This window comes from Octopus sinensis, linkage group LG18 (genome assembly GCF_006345805.1).
Source record: "Octopus sinensis linkage group LG18, ASM634580v1, whole genome shotgun sequence".
NCBI lineage: Eukaryota > Metazoa > Mollusca > Cephalopoda > Octopoda > Octopodidae > Octopus > Octopus sinensis.
The window spans coordinates 40890985-40902800 of NC_043014.1; the positions used below are offsets into that span (position 1 = coordinate 40890985).

The window sequence follows — 11816 nt, forward strand, 5'->3', positions numbered from 1 at the left end:
GTCATTCACTTGCAACATACTTTTTTTTTTTTTCCAGTTTTCTAGAAGACTTGAGGTTTTCATAGATTTCTTTGAATTGAACTGACTAAAATGCTGATATCAATGCTTATTCATTGCCAGTTTGAAGTAACACTTTTGTTAGACTAAGCCCCACTATGCAGCACCTTTATTCATCATCATCATCATCATCGTTTAACGTCCGCTTTCCATGCTAGCATGGGTTGGACGATTTGACTGAGGTCTGGCAAACCAGATGGCTGCAGCAGACTCCAGTCTGATCTGGCAGAGTTTCTACAGCTGGAGGCCCTTCCTAACACCAACCACTCCGAGAGTGTAGTGAGTGCTTTTACATGCCACCGGCACGAGGGCCTGTCAGGTGGTACTGGCTACGGCCACACTCAAATGGTGCTTTTTATGTGCCACCAGCACAGGAGCCAATCCAGCGGCACTGGCAACGACCTTGCTCGAATGTTTTTTCACGTGCCAGAAAGAAATAAGAAATGTTGAGATCCAGAATGAACTACAGAAGGTTCTCAACTTGCTCACAAAAAAACGACTTCTAGGCTGGATTCCAAAAGTGGCAGGGTCGCTGGGACTGGTGTATTGTTGCGCAGGGTGACTACTTCAAAGGAGATGATGTTAGAACTTAGGTAAATAAGTTATTTTTTATTAAACATAACCAGTCCTGGAACTTTTTGATACCACCTCATGTAAAGATCTTGACTGTTACATGGTTGAGAAGCAGGAATGTTTAGGTTATAGGGAATTAGTCTGATAGTGAGAAGGAAGATTTGGGTACTGAAGAATTCCTTTTTTGAATTGAAATCGAAATTGAACCAAATTCGATGATTGGCACCCGTGCCAGTGGAGCGCTAACAGCTCCATCTGAGTGAGATCACTGCCGGAGCAGCTGTCTGGCAAGCACCATTTGAGCATGATCGTTACCAGTGTTGCCTTACTGGCACTTGTGCTGGTGGCACGTGAACAAATCATTCAAGCAAGGTCATTGCCAGTGCCGCTGGACTGACTCCTGTGCAGGTGGCACGTAAAAAACGCTGTTTCGAACGTGGCCATTACCAGTACCGCCAGACTGGCCCTCGTGCTAGTGGGACATAAAAGCACCCACTACACACTTGGAGTGGTTGGCATTAGGAAGGGCATCCAGCTGTAGAAACTCTGCCAGATCAGATTGGAGCCTGGCACAGCCATCTGGTTCACCAGTCCTCAGTCAAATCATCCAACCCATGCTAGCATGGAAAGTGGACGTTAAATGATGATGATGATGAAACTTTGAACATTGCAGGGCATGTAGGGATTTTTGACATTATTTCTAGGCTCATACTACACCATAGTATGGGCTAAGTTTTCTTTTACTATAACCCCAATTTCTCAATACAGCAATGCATATATGATGAATCTTGTCTGGAGTCTAGCTTATGTCTTGATTGGATAATTTCATTTTGAAGTAAGCATGATTTGCTCTTTGCTTTTTAGCTACAAAGCTTATGACCTGGGTAGCAAATTATGTCTGGACTATTGATGTGGCCTCTAAAAGACTTTATTGAAACTGTATAGTGATCATATGATTTATATCTGGAAGTGTCTAGAATATAAAAACATAAATCATATTATCTGATGGTATGCCAACAACTTTTCTGTGTGTGTGTGTGTGTTTATATTCTGCTACTTTTATGTCCTGTAACTTTGTTGATAAAATAAATACCAAGCTTGAAATAAATAACTGTGTTGATTTGTGATAAACTAAAAGCCGTTGAAGGCGGTACCTCAATAAAGCGTCAGTCGGATGATTGAAACAAATAGAAATATGTTTGTTTGAATTTATTGAAAATTTTTATTGGTGATGGCTTAAACAGCAGACTACCAGCCTATATAATTTCAAATATTTAACTTATTGCTTCTGTCTGGGTGTATATAAAATAATATATGGCAATGATCTAACAAGGGGTAAATTAATTGACTTTATCAATCTATTATAAAAATCAACTAAGTCAAAAGATAACACTATTTTTTTACATGTGCCAGTACACTTTTACTTGTAAATAGGCTAGTATCATCTTTAACTCAATATATTGGGTTGTCCGGAAAGTTCTTGCCGATTTATAGTAGCTTACCTTTTGACTTATTTTAGAACATGGTTGAGTCCATAAAATAGGATTTGACTACACCTCCATTTAGAGCACAGTTTAAGCTGTCTTTTTGTGGAAGAAGGTTTATGTTCCTAGAACCTGTGTTAATTCTGTAACCCTTTAAAATGGAAGATAACAAAGTTCATTTTCGGCACTTAATGCTTTGGGAACCAAACAAAAATTGCTGCAGCTCGGCTGGGATGTGTTACCCCACCCTCCATATTCACCAGATATTGCTCCTTCGGATTTCCACTTATTCAGGTCTCTGCAGAATAGTCTTAATGGTAAAAATTTCAATTCCTTGGATGATGTAAAAAGATACCTTGATGAATTCTTTGCCATGAAACCACCTCAATTCTGGGAATAGGGTATTTTCAAGTTAAAGGAAAGATGGGGACGCATAGTGCAACAAAATGGTTCATATTTGGTTGATTAGAAATGTAATGGCAAGTATTTATTGACCTATTTCTTTCCTTTAAAAATCGGCACGCACTTTCCGGACAACCCAATATTTCTTATTTTATATATTCACTTGCCAACAGAATATTTTAACTATAACTTTATTGAAAACAATATTCTCTGCTTAGTATCAAAGAAGTTTTTATGAACCTGTGTCTGTCAATAAGTTGTATATAAATATTTGTCAAAATTGCTTTTTTTTTTTTGTATTTGGATACCTTATATTACTGACAACTCAAAACTTTGTGTTTACTTTCAGTGTTACTATTGAAAAGCACGAACGGTTTCAAAAGGCTTTTGATGCTCCGTCAGTGAAAGTTTTGCGTATTCGTGATTCAGTTTTTGTACTTCTTAACTCAATGGCTATGCAAAATGATGGCTGTACACTCTGCTCCGAGGCATTGCGGAAAATTTATAAAGTCTCGCAAACATTAAAGTGTTGGCAGGTGAGCTAAAAAGATTGTTTTTTGTGAATATTCTAAAGGCATTTTAATTATAAAATCTTTTTAATTATTTTGGGCTGGAAATATAATTCCTTTGTTGTTGTAATGAATTTTCAGTTAGTACAATCACTGTAGAACTTCTTATTAAAAGGTCTTTGAAATCCATGAATTTATGAAATTGAGAAAATTCTAAAGATTGGCTGTGTGGTTAAGAAGCTTACTTCCCAACTATGTGGTCTTGGGTTCAGTCCTACTGCATAGCACTTGGGCAAGTGTCTTCTGCTGCAGCCCAAGGTCAATCATTGTCTTGTGAGTGGATTTGGTAGACATAAACTGAAATATATATATACATATATATATATATATTATATATATATATATATGTATATGTTTGTGTGTGTGTGTGTATCTATCTATTTATCTATCTATCTATCTATCTATCTATCTATCTATCTATATACACATATATACATATATATATATATATATATATAGATAGATAGATAGATAGATACACACACTCTTTTCTTAACATGAAACCAATGGTAGCCTAATACGCAAATAAAGGAATTCTGTATATCAATGCTGTGTTGAGCACTCATTCTCATCATTCAACACTTACATATACATACATACATACATACATACGTTCATATATATATATATTATACACGCACACACAGACATATATCTTAGTGAGATTCCCAACATTGACCTTTCCATGGCTCTCTGTGCCATAAACAGATGTTGTTCATCTCTCTTTGTCAAGGCCCAAGTCTCACATGCATACAGCATTGCAGGCAAGACTGTTCTGTTGAAGACATTAGTGGTCTGCCGTTACGTTGTTAGTTCAAATTCCGCCGAGGTCGACTTTGCCTTTCATCCTTTCGGGGTCGATAAATTAAATACCTATGTCTGTCCTTGTTTGTCCCCTCTGTGTTTAGCCTCTTGTGGGTAATAAAGAAATAGGTATGTGGGGGGGAGGGGGTGTAAAATGAAGTGCCTTGCTCAAGGACACAGTGTGTTCTCCATGTACAGGAATTGAACTCAGAACCTTATGACCTTGAACCAAGCACCCTAACCATCCAGACAACTTGTCTGCACTATTCGTCCTATTAGCAACATATATTTATAGTAAGTTCTTTACTGCTTCACCACAACAGTATAAGCTTCCCAGCCACTAGCCTAATCCAATTTTTAATCAATTTCTTCAATTAGTTCCCAACGTTAAAAAAAAGTAGAATAAACTTAATTACCGAAATTGTAATGACCGACCTACTTCTAACCTTGACCAACTTCTTATCAACTTCCTCAATTAGTCATGTAAATAGTTCACTTATTTGCATCTGTACCACAACTTAAATCCACCTAGTGACCTTCATTCCCTAATTATGCACCTGAATTTCATTTAAATGCTTCTAACCAACCACTCATTGCTATTTTCATCCTTCTAGTTCCCATCACAAACAGCTTAATTAATCACCTGTATTGGAAATCAACCACTGTACCTAATTTAATCCTTAAATATTGTATTTATTCCTTTCTTCCTTCTTCTTTCGTATTACTTATTTATCTCCATAATTTCTAAAACAACAACCCTCGCCTCCCCTCCCTCCACCCCAACAATATCACTGTACTCTTTTTATTTATATTTTTTTTTGTTTACTCTTTTACTTGTTTCAGTCGTTTTGACTGTGGTCATGCTGGAGCACCGCTTTGAAGAGTCTTAGTTGAACAAATCAATCCCAGGACTTATGTTTTTTTTTTAAGCGTAGTACTTACTCTTTTAGTCTCTTTTGCCAAACTGCTAAGTTACATGGACATAAACACACCAACACCAGTTATCAAGCGATGATGGGCAGGGAGACAAGCGCAGACACAAACACACACACACATACACACACACACACACACACACATATACATGACAGGTTTCTTAAAGTTTCCTTCTACCAAATCCACTCACAAGGTTTTGGTTGACCTGAGGCTGCAGAAGAAGACACTTGCCCAAGGTGCCCCATAGTGGGACTGAACCTAGAGCCATGTGGTTGAGAAGCAAGCTTCTTACCACACTGCTACACCTGCACCTATACTCAACAAAAATCTTTTATTTTTCACTTGCTTCAATCATTAGTCTGCAGCTATTCTGGGATACTTCCTTGAAGAACTTCAGTGGAATGAATCAACCCCAATACTTATTTCCTGTTTTAAGCCTGGTACTTACTCTGTTGGCCTGTTTTGCTGAACCGCTAAGTTATGGGGATATAAACAAACCAACACTGGTTGTCAAGTAGCAGTGGGTATAAACACAGTTGCAGAGGCACATGCACATATGCGCACACACACATATATGATTAATAGATAGGAATAAATCATCCAGGCGAGTAGTTACAGTAGTTTAAGTGCAGCAAGAGCACATGAAAATGAAAAGTGTTGCGGAAGAGGTCACAGATGTGTGACAAAAGATTTCTGGACAATGGACCTGAGTTGAAGTACAAAGAAAAAATAAGAACATTAATAGACAAGTGAAGAACAAATATATAGTGTGTGTGTTTATTGAACGAAGACACTTAAAGCTCCATGAGGCTCTGGCAGGGGTGGTGGTGGCGATCCCTGCTGTACTCTTTCACCACAACTTTCTCTCACTCTTTCTTCTGTTGGCCTGCTTGTTTAGCCAGCTGGGTGGTGTCATTTGAAGGCTAAAACAATGCGAAGCGATTTGTGACCAGCGATGTGTAGCAACATCTGATAGCCTGGTCGATCACAGTGATATATATATATATATATATGTGGGTGATTTTTCGTCTGGCACCTGTGTCGGTGGCACGTAAAAAACACCCACTACACTCTCGGAGTGGTTGGCGTTAGGAAGGGCATCCAGCTGTAGAAACACTGCCAGATCTGACTGGCCTGGTGCAGCCTTCGGGCTTGCCAGACCCCAGTTGAACCGTCCAACCCATGCTAGCATGGAAAGCGGACGTTAAACGATGATGATGATGATGATGATGATATATATTATTCTTTTAATGTCCTCTTTTCCATGCTCATATTTGTTATGTATGTATACATATATACACATATAACTGTACAGAGTTCATACACATGCGTCTACGTTTTTATATACATACGCGTACAATCATTCACATCTCTTTCAGTGCATGAAAACATGTGTATGCATGTATATATGTTTGTGTAATTCATACATGTATATACATGTTTGGGTGAGTGTGTGGATGTGGTTTGTATGTGAATGTGGTTATACATGTATAAGTGGATCAATGCATATCTAGTATAAGAATGTGAAGCGCTGCTGTATTATTTATGACGAGACTGTCATGATGTAGATATATATATGTATATACAGGGTCATCGAAAAAAGGTTTCTATGATTTCAAAATGAAATAACTAAGTCTGTATTAAAGCTATACTATTTATTTATATGTGGAGGCGCGTGGTTTAGTGGTTAGGGTGTCAGCATCATGATCGTAAGATTGTGGTTTCGATTCCTGCTCAAAACCACAGATTTGCTTGTCAGTTGTTTGACCTTAACCAGTTGACCATGTCCCTTAGGGGCTGACAATATGTGCATCTCTGATCATGAGCAGAAGTAGTGGGGGAGCATCATAGCCATGTGTTGAGAGGGATTCTTTGGGGTTTGAATAATTCACTTCTGGAAACATGGGTGTTTCGTTCAACATCCTTAATCAACCCTTATTCAGAGACCTTTTGAGCAGGATGGGTTACTTGACCAGACGAAAATTCTAACCGGACCCCACTTGCAAGGTCATGCGCTGTTTATCTTGATATGAGATCACCATGTCGTGCGCATATGGTTGTGATGCATGTGTCTGGTGTACCCTTATCAGACGGGTAGTCATGATGGGTATACTGGGCTTTGTATATTTTACTCCAGTGTCACTTTGATGGCATGCACTGCTCTCTCACTCAATAATAATAATAATAATAATAATAATAATGATAAAGAGTATGGAGGCTTGTATATCCACAAAATTTATCTTATAATCATATGCAGCATATTATAATGATCTACACATATTTCCATTGCAGCGACTACTCGTATACTGCATATGATTATGAAATAAATTTTGTGGACGTACAAGTTTCCATACTTTTATTATTAATAAAAATATAAGCTCCAGACAATTTTTACCATCCAGCGAAGCATACATGGAATTTACCCATTGGAAGAATTCACAGAGTGACTAGTAACAAATTGTAGTCACAGACATTAAATACTGATTGTAGTGGATAGATAGCTGTTAACCGGAACTTAATTGAGAACTAATATGCTGTCCGCCCAGACAATATATTCCTCCAAACACACTTTTATACGCACACACACACACACCTTTTAAATCACCTTCAAACAGCACTAACGGTTTTTTTTGTGTATTTAGTTTCAGGGTTATGAACAAGTTTCAAAAGAGAATTGCAAGAACATAGAAATTCTACCTTACTCTCGTCCAATTATTCTCCAGGTTTGTTTATTTAGTTTAATATTATATTTCAAAAATATAATTTGGAAACTTTTTTTCCTTTTTGTTTTTTTTTTATATATATATATTTTTTTTTACATATGAATGTTGTGAATCTGTGATAAAACATCATTCATTATTGGATATGATGTTATTGTTGTGCATATTTAATTTATTTCGACATCTATACTTTCTGCTATGATTTTGTTTTTCTGTATCACACTTTGTAGTTTGAAAGATACTCTCTCTTTACTCTTTTACTTGTTTCAGTCATTTGACTGTGGCCATGCTGTAGCACCGCCTTTAGTCGAGCAAATCGACCCCAGGACTTATTCTTTTTATAAGCCTAGTACTTATTCTATCAGTCTCTTTTGCCAAACCGCTAAGTTACTGACCCCCAAAAGGATGAAAGTTGATCTCGGCAGAATTTAAACTCAAAATGTGCAGATGAATGAAATGTTGCAGGCGCAGGAGTGGTTGTGTGGTAAGTAGCTTCCTTACCAACCACATGGTTCTGGGTTCAGTCCCACTGCGTGGCACTTTGGGCAAGTGTCTTCTACTATAGCCTCGGGCTGACCAAAGCCTTGTGAGTGGATTTGGTAGATGGAAACTGAAAGAAGCCCGTCATATATATGTATATGTATATATATATGTGTGTGCATGTGTATATGTTTGTGTGTCTGTATTTGTCTCCCAACATCGCTTGATTACCAATGCTGGTGTGTTTACGTCCCCGTAACATAGCGGTTCAGCAAAAAAGACTGATACAATAAGTACTAGGCTTACAAAGAATAAGCCCTGGGGTCGATTTGCTCAACTAAAGGCGGTGCTCCAGCATGGCCACAGTCAAATGACTGAAACAAGTAAAAGAGTAAAGAGTAAGCATTTTTCCTGGTGTACTAACGATAAGGTTTAAAATTAATTATTTAATTAAATTACACATAAGTGAATTTTTATTATAATCATTCGAACTCATCCAACATTTTGTATTTGTCTGTCTTTGTAATGTCCCCTGTCTGTGTTCCGATCCTATGTGATCCTAATAAAGATTTCATCGCTCTGGCAACCAGGTACTCGTGATTGAAGCTGAGCCAACCAGCTCAAAACTGAGTCAGTCTCATGATCCTGTTGTCTGCTAGAGGATGGTAGGGGTTCATTCCCCCTGCTAGCAATATATTGGCACCTGTGCAGGTGGCACGTAAAAAGCACCCACTACACTCTCGGAGTGGTTGGCGTTAGGAAGGGCATCCAGCTGTAGAAACATTGCTAGATAAGACTGGGCCTGGAGCAGCCTTCTGGCTTCCCAGACCCCAGTTGAACCGTCCAACCCATGCTAGCATGGAAAACGGACGTTAAACGATGATGATGATGATGATGATGATGAAAGTGTGCAGTGCTGCACTGATAACCAGCTGGCAGAAGACCTGCCTGGTGTTAAACTAGTAGTAACACCGAACGGCCACTTTGATGTGGCGATTGACTTCACTACTCTGATCTCATCTTGAGATTTTACAACTAACACATACTAATGTTTTTACGGAATTAGAACAGGCAGCATTTCTTTTAAACTTGTTTCTGACATTACTGTTCTATTCTTAACATTGATTATATCACCTAGGTAACATAATTTGTGTCCTGCTGTAAGCCAGTGCAGTTTGCTTTCATAATACTATTTGTGTTGATGTATTCATATAAATGTGATAATGGAAGTAAGAAAATACACTTTTCTGTCTGATTTACTGAAGATTTTCCTACCACCTGTAATGTGTCAGATGGTTTGGCTTGAGAAAATAGCTTTTATGTCTACAAGAGTTATAAATACTGCTACTTAACTATATATATATGCTTTATTTAAAAGCAGCAGAAATATAACAAAAGCTGTTACTCAGAGTTTCACGTTCCCGTTCTTCCACAGGAATGTGAAACTCTGAGTAACAGCTTTTGTTATATTTCTGCTGTTTTTAAATAAAGCATATTACTCTACCTCTGGTATTTGAGTACTCTTTTTTTCCACCTTGTTTCACATTTATGTGCTTACTCTGGTATATATATATAGCTTGCTTCCTAGCTATATGGTTTCGGGTTCAGACCCACCGCGTGGCACCTTCGGCAAGTGTCTTCTACTATAGCCTCGGGCCGACCAAAGCCTTGTGAGTGGATTTGGTAGACGGAAACTAAAAGAAGCCCGTCGTATTGGGCGCGGGCATGGCTGTGTGGTTAGGGAGCTTGCTTCCTAGCTACATGGTTTCGGGTTCAGACCCACCGCGTGGCACCTTCGGCAAGTGTCTTCTACTATAGCCTCGGGCCGACCAAAGCCTTGTGAGTGTATTTGGTAGACGGAAACTAAAAGAAGCCCGTCGTATTGGGCGCGGGCATGGCTGTGTGGTTAGGGAGCTTGCTTCCTAGCTACATGGTTTCGGGTTCAGACCCACCACGTGGCACCTTCGGCAAGTGTCTTCTACTATAGCCTCGGGCCGACCAAAGCCTTGTGAGTGTATTTGGTAGACGGAAACTAAAAGAAGCCCGTCGTATTGGGCGCGGGCATGGCTGTGTGGTTAGGGAGCTTGCTTCCTAGCTACATGGTTTCGGGTTCAGACCCACCGCGTGGCACCTTCGGCAAGTGTCTTCTACTATAGCCTCGGCCGACCAAAGCCTTGTGAGTGTATTTGGTAGACGGAAACTAAAAGAAGCCCGTCGTATTGGGCGCGGGCATGGCTGTGTGGTTAGGGAGCTTGCTTCCTAGCTACATGGTTTCGGGTTCAGACCCACCGCGTGGCACCTTCGGCAAGTGTCTTCTACTATAGCCTCGGGCCGACCAAAGCCTTGTGAGTGTATTTGGTAGACGGAAACTAAAAGAAGCCCGTCGTATTGGGCGCGGGCATGGCTGTGTGGTTAGGGAGCTTGCTTCCTAACTACATGGTTTCGGGTTCAGTCCCACTGCATGGCACTTTGGGCAGGTGTCTTCCGCTATAGCCCCAAGTCGACCGAAGCTTTGTGATTGAATTCGGTAGGCGGAAGTTATTGCCGTGTGTGTATATGTGCGTGTAGGTGCTCAGTGCCTCTCCGAAAGAGAGAGAGGGATGTATGTGTGTGTGTGTACATGGTGGGCTTCTTTCAGCTCCCATCTACCAAATCCACTCACAAGTCTATGGATAGCCATCTGTCCCAATAACAGTGAGCAGGAATATAACCTAGGGTTCAAGAATGCTAGAGGTCTCCACCACCACAGGTTTGACCACAAATCTCTCAAAGAGCAGCTAATACTTAGCCAGAAGTTATGGTCAGAAATCTTCAGCATCAGCCTCACTCCCATTATTTTATTCAAAGGTAAAATTCTGTTCTAATAATCTTTTACATTAAAATATCTTCTTTTGGGTTGGTTTCTCTTAAAGCAGCGAGCTGGCAGAAACGTTAGCATGCTGAGTGAAATGCTTAGTGGTATTTCATCTGCTGTTACGTTCTGAGTTCAAATTCCGCCTAGGTTGACTTTGCCTTTCATCCTTTTGGGGTCAATTAAATAAGTACCAGTTACGCACTAGGGTCGATATAATCGACTTCATACCTTTGTCTGTCCTTGTTTGTCCCCCTCTGTGTTTTGCCCCTTGTGGGTAATAAAGAAATAGGTATTTTGTCTGCCGTTACGTTCTGAGTTCAAATTCCGCTGAGGTCGACTTTGCCTTTCATCCTTTCGGGGTCGATAAACTAAGTACCAGTTACACACTGGGGTCGATGTAATCGACTTCATACCTTTGTCTGTCCTTGTTTGTCCCCCTCTATGTTTAGCCCCTTGTGGGTAATAAAGAAATAGGTATTTCATCTACCGTTACGTTCTGAGTTCAAATTCCGCTGAGGTTGACTTTGCCTTTCATCCTTTCAGGGTCGATAAACTAAGTACCAGTTACACACTGGGGTCGATGTAATCAACTTCATACCTTTGTCTGTCCTTGTTTGTCACCTCTATGTTTAGCCCCTTGTGGGCAATAAAGAAAAAAGAATCGTTAGCATACCAGGCAAATTCTGCTGAGGTTGACTTTGTCTTTCATCCTTACAGGGTTGATAAAATAAGTACCAGTTGAACACTGGGGTCGATGTCATCGACTTACCCCTACCTCCGAAATTGCTGGCCTTGTGCCAAAATTTCAAACCATTATTAAGTGCTCTTCATTGCTGTCTTAATTCCAAATTCCTTTTGCAGCATTTCCCTATGTACCGCCCATCTGATTTTAATTGCACCACCCCTGATGCTGCTCCTGAACCATTAAAATCAATAT

General features: G+C 39.7%; 1 protein-coding gene across 3 annotated transcripts in view; it reads left to right on the forward strand.

Annotated features, from left to right (window-relative positions):
- The window catches only part of LOC115221410 (metallophosphoesterase 1), a 107762-nt gene that overhangs the window by 75734 nt on the left and 20212 nt on the right, over positions 1 to 11816 (forward strand). For all 3 annotated transcript variants that reach the window (XM_029791590.2, XM_029791591.2, XM_036510909.1), the window contains exons 5-7: positions 2866 to 3052; positions 7468 to 7548; positions 11741 to 11816. The exon at positions 11741 to 11816 is cut by the window's right edge and continues 47 nt beyond it. In XM_029791590.2, the coding sequence (XP_029647450.1) occupies positions 2866 to 3052; positions 7468 to 7548; positions 11741 to 11816 (344 nt within the window). The remainder of the gene's footprint in view (positions 1 to 2865; positions 3053 to 7467; positions 7549 to 11740) is intronic.